The sequence below is a fragment of the Epinephelus moara genome, chromosome 12 (genome assembly GCF_006386435.1).
Source record: "Epinephelus moara isolate mb chromosome 12, YSFRI_EMoa_1.0, whole genome shotgun sequence".
In the NCBI taxonomy this organism is placed as follows: Eukaryota; Metazoa; Chordata; class Actinopteri; order Perciformes; family Serranidae; genus Epinephelus; species Epinephelus moara.
The window spans coordinates 15,265,576-15,284,601 of record NC_065517.1 but is presented as its reverse complement, the minus strand read 5'-3'; the positions used below and the strand labels follow the sequence as shown (position 1 = coordinate 15,284,601).

The 19,026-nt window shown below is 40.4% G+C and overlaps 2 protein-coding genes across 3 annotated transcripts in view; one reads left to right on the top strand and one right to left on the bottom strand.

The window, feature by feature from the left end:
* Nucleotides 1–2,401, bottom strand: part of slc30a2 (solute carrier family 30 member 2) — a 31,378-nt gene extending 28,977 nt beyond the window's left edge. The window contains exon 1 of the mRNA XM_050058960.1: nt 1,966–2,401. Within this exon, the coding sequence (XP_049914917.1) occupies nt 1,966–2,048 (83 nt within the window). The 5' untranslated portion in view covers nt 2,049–2,401. The remainder of the gene's footprint in view (nt 1–1,965) is intronic.
* Nucleotides 2,402–4,656: 2,255 nt separating this feature from the next.
* si:ch211-243j20.2 (uridine-cytidine kinase-like 1) overlaps nt 4,657–19,026 on the top strand; it is a 35,600-nt gene continuing 21,230 nt past the window's right edge. For both annotated transcript variants that reach the window (XM_050058791.1, XM_050058793.1), the window contains exons 1-5: nt 4,657–4,771; nt 8,261–8,469; nt 14,181–14,287; nt 15,108–15,278; nt 18,339–18,410. In XM_050058791.1, the coding sequence (XP_049914748.1) occupies nt 4,683–4,771; nt 8,261–8,469; nt 14,181–14,287; nt 15,108–15,278; nt 18,339–18,410 (648 nt within the window). In that variant the 5' untranslated portion in view covers nt 4,657–4,682. The remainder of the gene's footprint in view (nt 4,772–8,260; nt 8,470–14,180; nt 14,288–15,107; nt 15,279–18,338; nt 18,411–19,026) is intronic.

Below are 19,026 nucleotides of genomic sequence, written 5' to 3'. Positions count from 1 at the left end.
TACTTTTTTTTTTTTTTTACTTTAAAGGTGACTGAAACAATCAAAAATTCATCAGATCATTGCAGGTTGCCAATTAATTTTCTGTTCTGATTAAATAATTAATCAATAATAATTTTAGCTGCATGCATTAGTCTGAATGGCCCTGAAGCCATAGAGGCTTTGCTACAACGTATTAACCATTAATAAAGCCAATAGATACATGTTATAAACCCTTAATACAGGATGTCTCGTACCATATGATTCTGAAAAAACTATGATATAGATTATCCTCATATATGTTTTGGGCCTAACTGTGAAGAAGTGATGTCACTTCCTTATGAGCCACTTTGCTGCCAGCTGGGAAAAAATGCTGAAGATGACACAGTAAACACACACACACACACACACACACACGCACGCACGCACGCACACAAACATCGCCTACACAAACACGCACGCGGTCATAAACACGCATGTGCACACCACCTTTCTCTAAACCTTCATCATAATGTCTTTAATTCCTAGAAATTCATTCCTATCCTCATGATCGGGATTTTTCAGAGGCCTAAATATCTGCAACACCGACCTGATGATAATATAAATGATTATATTTGTCCCCTTCGTCGCTCTCGTGCTTGTAAAGCGTAAAAATCTTCTGTCGGATCACATCTTTGTAACGTGGTGAATTGGCCCCGAAACGTGAGAAACAGCTGATAGAGTTCATCAGAGGGATCAATTCGCAGATTAGAACAGTTATTGATCCGATGGACGAGGCCTACTGATGACAGGCCTGATATAAAATATGAAGATTGAGAATTAATTCCCCTCGATTAGACTTTAATTTCCTCAATATATATAGGCCGATATTTCCAATGTGATCAATCAGGATGCTGAAAACCAGCAGGTGTGATTCTGCAGCAACTGGTTTCATGTTGAACAAACACAGCTGAGGGGAAAACAGTACAGGGATTTTTTCAGTATCTTTTTTTATATTTTTATGTTCATATTTACCATATTTGGTGACGAAAAACCCGCCCAAGATCATACATTTAATTTTTCGATTTTTTTTTTTAATTTTTGTGAGATTTTTATTTTAAATTCAAAATTAGTGGCAGATTTTCTTTTTACATATTTAACATTATAGCTCAAAAATTCACACTTTTAATTTGTATAAATTCTTATAATTATTAAACTGTAAGATGTATATCTATCCGACTCATTTCAATTTTTTCACAGAACAAAAAACGTGACGCTTGCTGCTTTAATACTATTTTAATCAATATTTTTAGCCTTTTAATTTATAGTATTATAGGCCAATATATATTTTCTTTTCCAGAATGATTTTTTCTAGATGTCTTTGCCAAATATTTTCTCACATAAATACAGATTTCATTCATTCATAGATAATAAAGCGCTTTGGATTTATCCGCGCTGCCTTCACGTGCAGGTACACACACCTCCATGTATTTAATCTCGTTGCTCTCCTGCCTCTTTCCGTCCCCATGCAGTCTGGACGTGCAGGGAGCTGCTTCTTGCCTCCCCTAATGACAGATGATGAGTTTTTAGCATTGCTCAGTGAACTGGCCCCGGGGCCATTTGTCACAGGCTGTCCAGAATCAAGCCAAGCATGGAAATGAATTTGTTCATTCACATAAAACAGCCCGCAAGAGCGGCAGCCTGCTTAACATGCACCACGGTAACAACTGCTGCCACCGTTACACACAAGCACAACACGGGCTCGTTCCTGCGTGCAGAGCTCGGGGATGTGCTGACTGCTGAATAATCACTTTGGATTTTTACGCGCAAAAATCACAGAAATATTGGTCACTTTCTTTCAACTTGACATTTAAAAAATAGTTGTTAGATTGTCTGTTTGTAGATTTTTTTTAAATGGCATGTCAGATGTAACACAGGTAACTTATCAGGGTGTTGACACATGCAGCATTATTCCTCATGCAGCTGCAGTCACATGAAACATGTTCCCACCTTTGTAGTTTGAGAGAATACATTTTCGCACTCTTCTCGTGTATCAGCTGAGATTTCTCCGAATTTGCAGCGTTATTATCCATTTACTCAGCCTGCAGTCAGCCGCTGTCCCGTCTGAGATTTACAAAAAAAATGAATAAAAAAGAGTTAAGGTGATTTTGTTTTTATGGAGGATGCTGCAGGAGTTGCCGCTGAGACTCGACAGGTCCGGATCCCTGGTCTTCACTCAACGCGGGGAAAAAGTCAGCCGAGTCCACATTTTCTGTGAGCAGAGAGACTTCAGAACAATCGGATAAATCCCTTCATTGCGGTGGTGGAGAGGGCAGGAGGAGTTTTCTGAGGGAGGTTTTTAATTAGGCTGGAGTTGTAGCCTTGAATGTGGAGCTGCAGCAGCAGCAGTCATAAGGCACGCAGCGCTCTCTACACTGCAGCTGCTGTGAGTGGACAGGACAGACAGGCTGGGTACCTACACAGGAGCCTGACTGATCACCCGGTGTGCAAGCAGGACCTCCGGTTGGTGAATCCTAATGGGTCAAAGCAAAATCAATTAACACAAAGAAGGAGTCTTTACGCACAGAAATTACAAACAAGAATTTTAACAATTTGTTCTTGTGAGTAAAGATATTTAACACACTATTATTGCCTATAGGATTCACTTTTCTGCACAAGTTTTGCACCATGTATTTTAAAAATCAAATACACTTTATGAGTTACATTTCATAAGTGTGATGATTTGTCGCAGTTAAATCAGTGCAGACCTCTATTATTTTTTACATCAACCTGCCTTCCTCCATGCCACTGTACATTATCTTATTAGTAATAAGCAGATTTATGCCATGCTGTAAAGATATAAACCTCTTTCTGTTTCAAGCATCAAATAATCCTCAAACTGACCAATTGGGACTATGTCATTAGGTTGCTTTATTGCATATATAGCCTATCTAGAGATGTGTAAAGTAAAAAAGATAAATTAAAAAAATCTAAACAGATTTATGACTCTCAAAAATATTAAAATACAATCACATTTATGTAGGCAGCAGTGCTTAAAAACAAGGCAAGATTCATACAAAAAAAATGAATTAAAAAAAGATCTATATTTAAGATACCATATGGCCCATTATTTTCAAACAGATGCTGCACACGAAATTATGTCATGTTACAAATTCATATGTTGGTGCAGGTCTATTAAGAATATTTTAAAAACACAGCTTAATTTAAGTCTATGGATAACATGTAACATGTAAAACCTTTTCAGTCCTTCAGTATAAACTGATGCCTTGTTCTACTTTGAATTATGGCGTTAACTGGCCACAGACTAAGATGTGAACAAGTCCACAGCCGGTCGTTGACTAAATTTATATCATGATGTATCATAAGGTATAAAAAGACAATCCGGGGTTAGTGTGGATTTGCGGCTCTGGGTGTCTCCGGTCATCATTCATGACTACCGCACTAATGGTGCGTTCCTGTACAGTGGGACAAACGGACATTAGGTCAGGCTTCATCAACTTTCTTGGTTTATTGAGTTTTTCTTTGAGAGGTGTAAGTTGCTTGTCATTTGGCGGGAATGTATTTTCAACCACGTTTAGAAAACACTGACTACTTGGCACGTGCTGACTTTGCAATGATAGTAATAATAATATTTTTTTAATAAACAAGAGACAGTAATGGAATGAAACTGTAACGTAACTGTCCTGAACAAAACCGAACATATTTTGAGCCATTTTAGCTGGATAATAGAGACAAAACAATAAACTCAGAGACCAGTGAAAATGACAGTTTATGTCAGCATTCACTATTCCCTACAGAGCATTTCAAACATTCTGTGGATAAAAAATAAACAACTAAGATAAAGCACATTTGTGTTTTTGTTAAAAATGAGAAGGTAAACAAAATTAATGAACATAAAAAAGGAAAGAACGAAAGTCGACACAAACTAGGATATATCTTCACAAGCTATTCTTCGACTGTTTTCCCTGCAGCCCTAGTTTTACGTTGGATATATTACATTTGGAGGTCAGTTTACGAGGACCATTCATAGGGTTTGGATGTATTGGACATATACTGTATTTACTGTAACTGTTTTAGGGTTAGTATTGCTGCAAATAGGCCTCTCTTTAGTGTCTACATGTTTAAGTGAACATAATATGTGCCTAAACTAATATCTACAAAGCAGAAGTTGGTTCAGAGCCATGTCATCACAATGAGGGTGGCCCCCCAAACCAAATCTTGCTCAGGGCCCCCAAAAGTCTAGGGCTGGCCCTGCCTACATATCATGTAAAACTTTCAGAGCAGATTTTTTGATAGAATTCATTAGCTGAAAGAAACTCCTGTTATTATATGGCATCATTTAGATCTATTTTAATGTGTCTGCCATTTTTTAATATAGCCTAACACAATGAATTAGTGGAGCTGAATTTCCCCGCAGGCCTACTCGTGGCCGAACATAGTGAATAAAATGGTCAATGCACAAATAAACATCACGACCACGAAGCACTGCGCATTTTCTGACAGAAATACCACACATGTTGTGTGACAGATCTGATGTTGTTTCAAGTTTATTGTTATATTTTTTTAATTTAACACAATATACAGGCTGCATGTGAATAAGCAACGACTGAAGTTCTATTTTCCGATTACCATCAACACAGCATCAGTTTACGCCTCCAGACGTCATGACGCTCCAGTGTTTGGTTTCCGCGCCGCGCCGAGTCGACATGGAAACAACAAGCAGCGATGATAAACCCCAGGAACAGCAGACAGATGAGGGGATGGAGGCGGACAGGTCCATGTCAAGGTCTGACAGGTAAAACATGAAATAAAGGCTGAGTGTCTGCGGTGGAAGAGAGAGCCGGAACACTGAGGGAGAGCAGCGCAGCGGTTCATGCTAGCTAGCTAGCTACTGCGGCTAGCTGGCTAGCTTCCACAAGCATACCCACGCTTTGTGTTGGCGTGGCTGCAGCGAACAAAAGACAAGCAAACGAGAGAAATACAGATAGTAATTAAACAAAAAAACACCCTAGACGTTATAGACAAACCATATCATAGTTGTCAGAGGTGCATATGCAGTGTTATACCTAGCTACAGCTAATGTTAACACAAACTACCGTCCTCTGGTTTTGCTCGCGCTTATAACGGTCCATTCTGTGTTATGAAGCCCATTAAACCAGACTTCTGTGAAAATGTGACGTATTATGCTCATTATGTTGTTGGCAAACGTTTATAAATTGCCATAACAGTATTTTCCAGTGTTACAATATGGCCTTGTTAATTCGTCATCATTAATAACTGTCTGCCTCTAATCTGATTTCTGTGACTATTGACATAATAAAGATAAATTATCAATAAAAGCGACACATGTAAATGGCTCTGGTGGAAAATTTAGTGTTGCACTGCCCGTCTTAACGCAAAGTAAAGCTACTTCGTGGCTAACACTCGCTTATTCGTACCACGTAGCACTGAGAATGTGGAGGGGGATCAGGTGTCTGTCCCAGCAGCCATGCTAACCTGGCCGTGTGAATGAGGATATCCTGTAGCTGGGTGAGCCTACATATGTCTTTTCATTTGATCACTGATTGTTAGAGCAGGAGGCTACATTTCCTACAATGATTATGCAGAACTGGGGCCAAACCCAGCTGGTTATTTGAGTGGGACTAGCTTTGATTTGTATAGGCTGCTGTTGCCATATGCACAAAGGACCATTTCTTGACTAATGGAAAATGGAGATTGTAGAAGCATTAAAGGGGCATTGTGTATGATTAAGTGGCATCTAGGTGAGAGCATTGCAGATTACACCATTACCACCTGAAACTTCTGTGCCAAGAGTGAATTCCCTGTAAGGATTCCTTCAGTGTTCAATCTTCAGGAGGGATTTACAGTGCACTGAATTATCCACAGAGGTCTCTTCGCTTTCAAAACAAATGGACCAGGTGCTAAAAACTAGTAAAAACACTGAATACAATTGTTTCATGTTGCAAATCATTTTTTCTCCGATGCACCTGCCAATGTGTACTCAGCTCTGAAGGTGTGTACCAACCTTAATTCTCTGATAACTTAAGATCCAGACGTTCAGAAGTTTTTTACTGGGAGCTGAATTATCCACAGAGGCTTCTTGCTCTCTAAACAAATGGACCCGGTGCTTTAAACTTTTAAAAACACTGAATAAAGCAGTTTCATGTTAAAAATCAGTGTTCTTCTGACACTGTTCGGCATGTTGTGGAGGGGCAGCTAACTGCAGTGGCCAACACGAATGGCCCTTTTCGAGCCAGTGTTTGGTTTGTCCACTCTGGGCTACTGTAGAAACATGGTGGTGAAATATGGCAGACTCTTTGGACAAGGACCTGCTCCCTACATAGATATAAACAGCTCATTCTAAGGGTGCTTTCACACCTGCCCTGTTTGGTTTGGTTCAGTTGAACTCAAGTTCATTTGCCTTCTAAGTGCGGTTCATTTGGGTAGGTGTGAACACAGCAGTTGCACTCCGGTGTGCACCAAAACAACCGGACTGAGACCTTTCTGAAGAGGTGGTCTCGTTTCGGTTACAAACGAACTCTTGTGTGGTTCCTTTGTGGTGAGAACGTGTTCCGACCTGGATCTGAACCAACTGCAGTCACATGACACATTGTTTGGGTTAAACATGAGCATGTTACAGTCCTGGAGGATTATTAATGTGCACCTCCTCCTGTGCTGCCTTAATATGCACATTCAGCACATCCAATGCATCAAAACATTGTTTTCTAGTTGGAGCCGCGCCTCGTTTTCAAACTTTTATGGTTTGACTAAAATGAACAATGACAGCAATATAGTCCACGATGAGCAGCGCTAAAATCAACCTGCGTAGTTGTCCCTCCATTGTGACATTAGAAAGTGTCAGATTTATCTTGCAAGTGTACTCTTCTTCAGCGTTTTGTTTACTTCCTGGATTTTCCTGGCATGGAAATTCTGACCAATCAAGAGCAGCTTTCTTGGCACTTTTCTGTGGCACCCGGCATACCGGGTTGTCAAAATGTGTAGCCACATCGGGCAAGTAAAAGGGACTAGGCTTTTAGTTGAAGTTTTACGGTACTTATTATATTATATTCCATTTCTGCCAACATACCCCCCTAAATCACACCGGACCTTTAATGCATACAAATAGCTGTTCATTTGCTGCTGTTTATATTGTCAGATTTTGGCCTGTCACAACTGTGGTATCATGTTTAAGTTTGAGGAAAACTTACATTCATCTGGCAGACACTTTAATCTAACTCGACTAACATTAACACACAACAGCAGCTTTGGTTTTTTTTGTGGCATTCAGTGTCTTGTACAAGGATTTTGTAGTGTCCACACTACAAAGCTAAGCAAAGACTGGACAGGAGGAAGTATTTTGAACTGTTTCTAAAAGTTTTACTCATTTTGAAATGAAGTGTTGCTCACTGAAGCACATCTTTACCTGCAGACCTTTTACAATTTGTGCATTTAAGGTGCTCTTATTGATGAATAAGCAGGGCAAGATTCAACCACCAGATTTAATTTAACCTCAGAGTGTACAAGAGTACGAGACACAGCGAGATATTACTATATACATACGAAATGTCCCAGCCAAGTGATGACAGCCTTACTCATGTGAAAAGTGGCCCCACCCTGTGTCATGCTGTGTCCTGGGCAGCGGTGTGATTTCCTGGGGAGGGTTGGCAAGTTCTCCCTTCCTCCCCCTCAACCACACCGACAGCAGAGAACCTCACTGTGGAGAGAACAGCTCAGAGAGACGCCAGAGTACATAGGCTTTCTCTCATCTCTCTACAGGACAGTAGAGTATCTGTAGCTCCACAACAGTCTAAGGATAAAGTTAAGGCATTTTTTTTTAAATGTTAGAGATCTTTGTAAAGTAATTTTTTTTCTACCAGTTTATAGCTATACAATGATTAGCTATGTCTGAGCAGAAAAGAGTTACTTATTGACTTTAAGGCCTGTCTTATAGTTAGCTTTGTGGAGCCTGCAGATATTGCAGAGCAACTTTGCCTGTATTGGAGCAGCATCATGGGGCCAAGTATGAGCTTAAAAGGCATCTCTGATGGCAATCAGCATATACAGAACATTTAACCAATGAGTGCATGTGTATACAATGAGTCACAGGGACCAGAAGCTGCTGTAATGGGGTATTTTTTCTTGAGAAATTACTGTAATTAATTATACTCTTTTATTTAGTTCATAATTGAAGTAAAGTAACTAGAGACCAGTGACTTGGCAAGAGTCTAGAAAAGAGTAAATCTCCTGATCTTGGCATCTGCTGTCCTCCTGTCTTTGACTCCAGTGGAAGTGGAGATGATTCCCTTGATGGCCTCTCAAACCATGTCCCTCGGTGCCCTTTGACCCCGTCTTTATCGCCACGAAAACGGACCACGAGCCAGTCCAAGACAGAGCCACCACTGCTGAGGACGAACAAACGGACCATCTACACTGCTGGCAGACCACCTTGGTACAATGTCACAGGGACCACCTTCAAAGAGGCCTTTGTTATTGGTGAGAGATCAGGCAACTGCAGTCGACTTCTGTACTTCCTTTTACTGTATGTCTTATTGGTTAGGTGTCATCAGTGGGATTATAGGTCTACTCCCACTGGGGGGCACCCTATTTCAACACTGAATTTGAAAATTTGCCATATATTGTATACTAAGAAACAGCAATGTCTGAAATCATAAAGTAAACCAGTTCTTTAGCAATTTTTTTTTTTTTTTTTTTTTCTTCTTAAGATATTTTTTTGGCCATTTTGCTTTTAATGGACAGGACAGGTAAGCGTGAGGGGGAGAGAGAGAGAGTAGGGATGACATGCAGCAAAGGGCCACAGGCCGGACCCGAACCCGGGCCGCTGCGGCAACAGCCTTGTACATGGGACGCCTGCTCCACCACTAAGCCACCGACACCCCAGTTCTTTAGCAATTTAAGGGACAGTTCATCCCAAAATCAAATAAACATATTTTTTCTCTTACCTGTAGTGCTGTTTGCCTATTTGATTTCTTTTGGTGTGAGTTGCTGAGTGTTAAGATATCGGCTGTGGTGATGTCTGCCCTCTCTTGAATATAGTTGAACAAGATGGCACTCGGCTTGTGGTGCTTAAAGCATCAAAAAATAAATCCAAAAAACTCAACAGCAATGTCTCTTCCCATAAATAATGACCTGGTTACTCAAGATAATCCACAGACTTTGTTGTGAGCAGTTTCACGACTGAACTACACCTGCCAGCTGTATCACCGCGCAGAAGGAAGTGTGCATCTACTGCTAGCTCACCTAACACCACTGAGCTAGCTAATACGAGCCTCTCATCCATGAGTAGATGCAAGCTTCCGTCCGTGCAGTCATACAGTTGGTGGGTGTAGTTCAGTAGAAAGAAAATAGTTCCTACATGAAACTGGATCATCTTAAGCAACCAGGTCATGATTTCTGGAAAGAGACATTGCTGTTGAGTTTTTCAAATGTGTGTTTTGTGGGCTTTGAGCGCCACAAGTGCCATCATCTAGTTCCGTTATATTGAAGAGAAGGCAGACATCTCTATGGCCGATATCTCCAACACTCGGCAACTCACACCAAAACAATCCAGACTGATAAATAGCACTACAGGGAAGAGGTTGAACATGTATTTTTGATTTTGCGGTACTGTATCTTTAAGGCTTTAATTACAGAGAAAAATATCTATATTTATGTCTCAGCCATTGTTTAAACTCTGTAATAAAATTGATCTAACTGCAGCATTAGCCTCAGTAATTGCTGGCTGTGTTAAGGTATGGTCAGATTAGCCTTTCATTCTATGAAAACAAAATCTTAAAAGGATGCCTTTTTAATGTGGGTAGTAAACAAATATTGAGCAGTGATACCAAACTATAAATAGTCTGTGAGAATGACACTGCACTTTGCAGTACTAAACAGGGTGGGGGAACAGGCTGATATAATGACATCTATATTTCCAAACAGAGTTTATCTTTCATGCAGGCTGCAATTAAAGTGAATGTAGACAGAATTAAGTATTTGTAGGCTGGAAATTTAATGTGACCGAGCCTTTACACCACCTGCTGTATCGAAGAGGCACAAGTACTGGCATTGGAAGTAATCCAGCAACTCACAGGCCAAAATTAACCACATAGTTGTTAACTGGCAGGACACACATTCAGAAACACTTGTAGAGCTCATGGTAATGATAATTGAAAATTACCCAGTACCAAAGGAAAGGTGGGTTCAGATTGCTGTCCAGAACACTAGTTTACAATGCTATAAACTAGATAAGAAAACAAACATGTCTCACAGTTGAGAAGTCCAAGCCAGTAAATGTTCAGAAATGTGTTGATTAATGACTTAAATTGTCAACTAATTAATCACTTCATCAGTTGGTGCTTAACATTTTTGGGTAAAACCCAGCCAGCTTACGTGACAGTTATGATGCAGTGGCTTCCGTGTGGGCGTTTTTTTTTTTTTGTTTTTTTTTACAGCCACCATCTTGCTGATCAGCACAGTGAAAAATCTGCCTCAGGACGAGATGAAGCGACAGTAAAATGAACCGTGATGAAGAGACTACGTGTGTGTACACAGCTGCATGCGTGTGTGTGTGTGTGTGTTTGACATTTGCGTAGCCAACGTTCCGTGGTTAAACACATCAGACTGGCATGAGTAGGAATACGTGGAGGGAGAGGTGGACATCGTCTTTAGTAGGCAATCTATTATTGTCAATGGGCCGCAGTGACTTGTTACAATTTCACACTCTGCTGTGCTGTGGTCGATGTGGCTCTGGTTAAAAGGACCAGGCTGTGTAACTGCAGGGAGCTTGACAGAGCATGGCCTGAGAGGGAAAAAACAACTAGCTTTAAAGGTCAGTGTGAGATAGAGAGAGGAGAGTCGAGGAGTGAAAACAGTGAGGAATATAAGGGTTAAAAAAAGAAGCTTGAGGGGGGATATAAGATGCAGGGATAGCAAGACGAATGGACGGATGAATGAGCAGAGAGAGGAGGGATGAAGAGGGGAGGTGAGGACAGAAAAACAGTGAAGCATCATAGATACCAGAGGTTGTTTTCTATCTCCTCAGTCTGATTTTATTGCTAATAGAAAAGGCAGTTTTATCTGCTGTAACCGGCCAGGCTTCACTGCTGGGTGACAAAATTTGTCACTTATGCTGAATCCATAGAAACACAGTAAATCGGATTTTTTTTCCTTTTTATTACATCATTTTGCAAGTCAGAAGCAGTATTTCTATAACCTCTCTGAAGCTGTAATCATACATAGAAATGAGGAGCCACTGCAGCCATTTTTCCTCAGCCTCCCAGTCAGCAGTTTTGAACTTGATGGGTCTTATCTGAGCAAAAAACCCATTCCAACACTACAGTAAGAGTTGTTTATACGGCAGAAGTTAGCTCCGTAGGCTATTTCTGTTCCCGCGCACACACATAGGTGCACACATCGACAAACACACAACCGCTTGGCAGCGAATGCATCCAGTTTTTCACCTTACTTGCCAGACAGCATGTAGTTCTGGCCCAGATCCCAGGATTGTTGTCCTGAAGGATGGCTGCTTTGGTCTTTAACCCAGGAGGTCGAGTGAGATAAAACGGGGCTCCACATTGGTGGTACTGATGCCTTTTTTTTTTTTTTTTTAGTTTCTAACTCCAGCACAAAAGAGATTTACACTTCTTTTTCTGACAGTAATACTTGCCATTTAGCTACAATAAGGGCTGGGTATCGTTTAAAACATTTTGAGTATTTCACTGTTGGAAAGATGGTCTTTTCATAAAACTGGTCTGTCTATGCAGTAGAAAATACTTTTGATATTAGTGCTACATGACCCAAGAAAACAGAGGAAAAGGGCTGTGGTATTTGTTTTTTCTCAAGAGGTAGAAAACCTATAACCTCTGGAATGCACTGTACCAGACCAATAACGCTCCTGCTGGTGGGTGACATCGTGTTGCTCATTTGAAAAACAATATGGTGGCCAGCTGGTAACAAACAATCCTGTGTAACAGTTAAAAGGTAAGCGAGAATACATTTTTGGAAACATTTGAGGTGAGAAATAGGCAACGCAGTGTCAGAATCTTGGTTTATATTTGATCGTCACTGCCTAGTTTTACAGTTTGATCTGAGTCCGAGAGAAATACTCTTTGTAGCTGTGGTGCAGAAGTACAATCTCTAGTTCCAGCAATGGCCCTAGAACCAACAAAAATCTGCCGGATGACACATTTCAAGCCTGGGTGCTGGCAAGAGGGAATTTGCCATGGTTCATTTACACATACTATTCACAAAGTATCCATACTGATGCCAATAGAACACTTCAATTGATATCTTTTTTAACCAGATGCCACTGGTGTGTAGTAAAGCCATTCTTTCCAACGTTTTGATGGTATCTCTGCATGCTGAACTGTCAAATCCATCAAATTCATGTTGCTCGACTCCAGCACACCACAGACTATATGGGTTGTAGCTGCTGGGATAGTGGGCCAATTGTACCAGTACTGTATAAAATGACTGTATAAAGCAAGAACCAGTGCTACATACCACCCTAAGTTAGTTTACAATTCTTGATACCCAGATCTAGATAGGTCTTCATACAAATACATATAACCCAACAAGAACATACATATGACACAGCACAAAACACAGTCAAGTTGCTATAAAATGAAATGAATGAGCACCAGATTATTCATGACATCATGACTGATCTCTTTTTAAAGGAACAGTGTGTAGGATTTAGGGTTATTTAGTGATATCTAGCAGTGAGGATTGAAGGTTGGAACCAGGTGAAACTTTGCCTGGCTGGGATTCCTTCAGTGTTCATTGTTCAGGAGGTTTTTACCAGGAGCCACAGTATCCGCAGAGGTCTCTTCCTCTCCAAAACAAATGGACCAGGTAATAAAAAGCAGAAGAACACTGAATAAAACCGATTTAGGTCACAAATCAGTCTTTCTTCGATGCTGGTAACTATGGTGGCCGACATGAAAATGTAAATGACCCTGTCTAGAGCTAGTGTTTGGTTTCTCCAATCTGGGCTACTGTAGGAACATGGTGGAGCAAGATGGTGATCTCTGAGATGAGGACCCGCTCCCTATGTGGATATAAATGGCTCATTCTAAGCTAACAGAAACACAGGTCTTATTTTTATACACTGTCCCCCTAAAACTTACACACTATTCTTTAAAAGCTGTTAGAATGATTCCATACAAGAAGAGTTTATTTAGAGGAGAAAAATGAAAAATTAGTCAACCTTTACACAGTCAGTCCACAGCTGACTGTGTGTGTGTGTGTGTGTGTGTGTGTGTGTGTGTGTAAAGAACTGAAGTGACTTCACTTCACGAGCGACTGCAGTGCTGCAGCAGAAATGACAAGACTGACAGCTGCAGGTATACGGTGCTTATGTAGAAGCACTTTGTGCTGTGAGAGCAGTTAGTCGGGTACTGTGGGTACCTGAGCTCTACGCTGGCTCTGTCACTATCAGCCTGCAGCTCGTAATCTGTACTGTCTAACCAAATTTCTGTGAATGCTGGCAGTGTGGGGAAAGAGAACAAGCTCACCAACTCACAGCAGAAACACTAAATGGTCAATGAGATCAGTGAGAGTGCAGTCACACTGTGTGATCAATTCACTCTGTATCTTGTAAAGGGAAATAGGGTAACAGTTGGCAACCAGAGCATACTTTTCCATATATCACCTTATAGCATACACTGTATATGTGTATCAACATATATATGAAGTGATAAAAGGCCACACCTAGATCAGTTTACGGGTCATGTTTAGTTCTACTTAGCCTGTGAAAATAGATGTAAAGTGTATTCTGTTGCTCTGGAGGAGCTTTTTAAAGACTGAGACAATAACCTCTCACTGTAAGATGTGGGTAGGCAGAAAGGGTCTCCATCAAGTAGGGCTGCAGCTAACATTTTCATTTTCATTTATTGATTAATCTGCAAATTTTGTTGTCATTTAATCAACTCATCCTTTGGTCCACACACCAGTGCCTATCACAATTTCCTGAAGCCCAAGGTGATGTTGTCAGATAACACATATTGTCCGACAAACGGTCAAATATATTCAGTTTACTATCACATAAGACAAATAAAGAAGAGGCAGAAAAAAAACGCAAATATAGTAAGGTGAAACGCCAAATAAGAATGAATCTGGCAGTAATGTACTTTGCAGTAATTTAAGTATGTCAGCCAGTCTTTATTGGTAACCGTGTTGTGGTTCTTTGTGTTTTCCTCCTGTAGGTCTGTGCGGAGGAAGTGCTTCAGGTAAAACCACAGTAGCCAATAAGATAATTGAAGCGCTGGACGTTCCCTGGGTGGTTCTGCTCTCCATGGACTCCTTCTACAAGGTACGAAATCCAGTTAACAGCAGTGTGATTTAAAATCTAAATAAGAACTTTGATTAATAGTGTTTTAGCGGTCATTTCAGCTAATTTGCTCAGCATGTTAGGCCCAGTGTTTACACAATAATTAATTAGCTTTTAAATGCAAAACAATAACCCCCTCTTTTTCCTAACCCAAAGCCATTACTGCTGATTTCAGCATAATAAGTAAAAGCTCCTGAGTGATAACCAACTGACCGCAGTAGTTTATATCAATTACACCCCCTCTCCTCTGAGACCAGAGGTCGATTGTTTGCTTTACTCAAACAGTCCTACAGTCCATTATGTCTGCATGTCTCTATTAACTGGCTCTAGCTGTTGCAGTCTTTGTCAGTTTAACATTAGTGAATAAAATAAGTGGGGGTGGTTTATTTTAAAGGAAAACTCCACTCTGATGCTTTACAGTGAGGATTAGGTCCATTTCTGATGTCATATACTTAAAAATGGCTGCTTACAGAATTGTTGCTTACACTTAAAAGATGGAGACCTTTATACAGAATGTGGTGTCTTGAATCGTGGTTTACTGATCCTTTCATGGAATTTGCACCATTGATTCATGAGAGTAAAAGGCAACAAGACAAATACAAAGAGAAGGAGAGTTGATATCCAATGCAACAAAATGTCTGTGGCTGGATTTGCAGCATCTTAGCAGATATAAACTTTTGCAGCCCACTGACCAGCAACCTTATAATATTGAATATCACTAGAAAGAGATTAAATGAAAAGATCAATATCCTTGGTGCTGCTGAACTTTGCGTTTTGATCTGTTGTTGTGTTTGTGTGTCAGGTTTTAAATAAAGAAGAACAGGAGCTGGCGGCCAAAAATGAGTATAACTTTGACCATCCCGATGCTTTCGACTTTGAGCTGCTGGTCACTGTCCTCAGGAAGCTGAAGAAAGGAAAAAGCATCAAAGTCCCGGTGTACGACTTCACATCTCACTGCAGACGCAAAGAATGGGTAAGAAACTGTTGGTCTTTGCAACTTACAGTTTTACTAAAAAAAATTTAGTTGGGATTTGTCATATTAATTGACACTGTTTACGCTAAGGTTGCAACTGAGTATACGTGACATTTATTAGCTGATTGTCATTATGGTTTGGACAAAGGGTCCTGACGCAACATGCCGGCAGTCGGTCAGTGTTGGGTTGTCTCCCTAGTTTTTACAGTGTGTCCCGCACTGTTGGTAAAAGTTGGCTTTTTTCAGCCAATTTAGCATGTTTAATCAGTGTTGGAGACGGTGGAGTCTGAGATAAACATCACATATTTTTAAGTATTTTTTGATGTCTTGTTTGCATCGTGGTAACAGTCACTGTCAGTCGTTCCCTTAAAAGGAGATTGTAAACATTTGGATTTTTAAGACTGAAATTACGACCGTAAGTGTAAGCTGTGACCAAGAGAAATACTTATAAAAACAATGTTACTTCACCTTTATTAATGTCCCTCACCTCTTACTCTTTCAGCAGTCAACATAGTGTGTTTCCCTTGTTTCCCCTGCAAACTGCAGCATGAGCACTTCTTAGTTTCTTATTGATGAATTTTCTTTTCTGCTTTAGTAGTCACACATAAGAATTTCTTCAGGAAGCCTAACTCTAGTTGTACACTGCCTATGTGGTCTGCTATTTTTACTTTGTTTGTAAATGTTATAAAAATCACTGTGTTTGTGGTAAGAAGTCTAAATTAAAATGTCTGAATTTAACAATCATAATAATGACGAATTACAGTACCCTTCTGCTGAGAAATGTATTCTTGGATGTTTGACCTTCACTGGGCAGAATGATGTATATGCAGAGTTTGACAATGGAAAGGCTGTTTCGACATTGAGCTGCTGAAGTGGGAATGTTAGTCTGTTCTCACTTTAAATCACTGAGTTTGACACGTCTACATACGAGCGTGATTTGTGACATTAAAATGATACTTTTGAAGCCAATCATGGTCTGAAATGCAGCTTGCACAAGTGTAATGTGGAAACTTTAAGTCTCTAGTGCGTGTGTGGCCAACAGTTCAACTTTAGAATTAAAGAAAATGTGCATAGTTAAAAGCCCTTTTTACACCAACATCACGCTATAGGGCTGCTACGAAGTCCCTTTTCTATACAGCCTTTGCATATATACACACAGAACCAAACAATGGCAGCATCACTCTACTCTAGTGTCTGATTTTACACAGCATGCCAGCATTGCAGAAGCAAAAGAGGTGTGATGGGCGTGACATGTAACACAACAGCGTCAGCCTCTTGTGTGACATATGACATAAGTGTTTGCCACACTTTCTAAACAATAACAATGGCATTAACATGGCAACAATAATTATTTACTGTCCCTGTTACATGGTGGCTGAGCTTCCAGACCTCATTGTTTACCCAGTTTGTGGACATTTTCAGCTGCTGTTCCTCTTCTGAGTTAGCTGCTAACGGCTATCAGACCTCCATTATGTGGAACATATTAGTTTATGGCGTGATCCCTGTCAGCCATCAGCTAGATCATCTTTGAAAATGTCCTGGAAAATGATCTCTAGAAAAGAATGGGAACCCTGTAAAACAGGTCTAGAGAGCATCATTAATCATGTATAAAGTAATTATTAGCTGATTTTTTATGAATTGGAGCAGAATTGATCATCTAATCTGAATTGTTGTGATATCATCAGTGCTGCCGTCGTGGTGAAAGAACTGGGACCTCCCACTTCACTTGAGTTTGTAGAGGATAATCTCTCTTCACCAAAATAAAAGCATTAGAGTTTTTCTTTTTCTGTTTTTTTGTAATTTACAGGATAGAATTACCATTGCAGTTACAAATCACTGAACACCCCAAGGGATGTATTAGCCATTTGAGCTGATGCCAATTGAGATCCCTGCTAATTAGCTAATTATTAAGGATTTAGTGTACAGGACATTAACCCAAGCAAAGAGCACGAATCCCCTCCCGAAAGCATTGTAAAGAATCAATCTGGCAGTGTAGCACTCTGACATCTCCTCTCTATTTCTTTGCAATGTAATTTCATGGCTGAAAGGCACAACACCACATGGGAAAATCGCCTATCACGACTCGTGAGTCTGAAATCATTTTATGTACCTTTTGTACCAGGGTGAATGTAATTAAGCCTCAGGTCCCGAGGGTGCAGAGGACTGCAGGGGCTGGCCAGCTCCAGGCTGTATACGGTGTGTGTTTTCCTATCACTTATATGGATGAAGGAGAGGTCACAGCTGAGTTTTCTTGCTTCTTCTTCTTCGCTGGTAAAACTGGAGGTCACCTTTTTCTTTCTCTCTCTTTTTCTCAGGCACACACACTTAAACATGTTAAAGACCCAGTAAATCATCTCTTAGCAAAGAACAGGGAAATGAACAAATCGATAAACACTCATCTGTTTCTTTAGAATTCACGTTCTGCAGTTCACACACAAACTCGCCTGGACTCTCTCTCTCTCTCTTTGTTTCTTCTCTCTGGTTCTCTCGCTCTCTCTTTCTAAAGAAATCAATACCAGAGTGTCCAGTCCATTGACTTTAGCATGAAGCTGGTCAGAGGAAGGTAATAGGATTGTGACATACTCAGCACCATTTTGTCTTTGATTGAGAGAGTGATTAATCTCTCTCGCGCTCTCTCACTCGCACACACACACACACACACACACATACATGTTTTCCTTGGTAGTAAAGCAGCTTCACAATGAGGTTTATCCTATAACAGTGAAGAACGTGAACATGTGTTGAGATTGTGTTTGTGTGTCAGTGAAAGGATGGCAGACGAAATACCTGCACACCAGTACAACTGGGCTGGACAGCCACAAAAAAAGGTACACAGGCTGAGATCGATGCCAAAAAAAGTCAACTTATTCAGAACATTGGTGCACAAAAAGAAGAGTGCTCAAAGTGCAAAAAATAATAACCATAGCCAAAGGTCCAGCCACCAGATGCTCGCTGCGGGGACAGGAGACATGATTACAGCAGCCATGAACAGTTTCAACATACTGTACATATGCATATGTGTGTGAAAATGTGCATCCTTTTATTTGTTCCTCTTGACAGAAAACAGTGTACGGGGCCAATGTTGTCATCTTTGAGGGCATCCTGGCGTTTGCAAACAAGGAGCTGCTGAAGGTAAGAACAGCCTCTCTCATATTACAAGAGAAGTTGTCACTCATTGTTTGTTCTTGTCATATTGTTTTTAACTCATACACACCCGAACTCTTTCACACCTCCAGTGCCTCATTATTAAAAACATACAGTAGCAGCACTGATCAACAGACGGCTGACCCTCAAGTCTGACACTTTTTTAAGACACCTTTAAGCCATTAATGCACAACACAAGCAGACTTCTCAAATAAGTTCGAACACTGGTTTTATTGGATGCTGTGCTTCCAAAACATTTTGGATTTTTTCTTGTCTTCTTCCCCCTCTGTTCTCAGTGCCAGACCTGATTAATGGATCTGTCAGCTGAGAGACGACCAGCAGGCTGATTAATAGTGAACTAAATCATCTGATTCTGAGTTGGGACATTAAATCAGCTAATTTATCGGAGTGGTGAAATATTTCATATGTGCAGTGGTGACACGGAGGATTGAGGCTGGTATTGGCTTTTTTATTAAATATCAAATACCAATCAGTCAGCTTTCCTCTCGAATCATGACTACAGAGATGTCCACATAAGATGACATTTTATTTGAGTATTGAAAATCCATTCAATTTTTAGTTAATCACAATTTAATACGAGGAG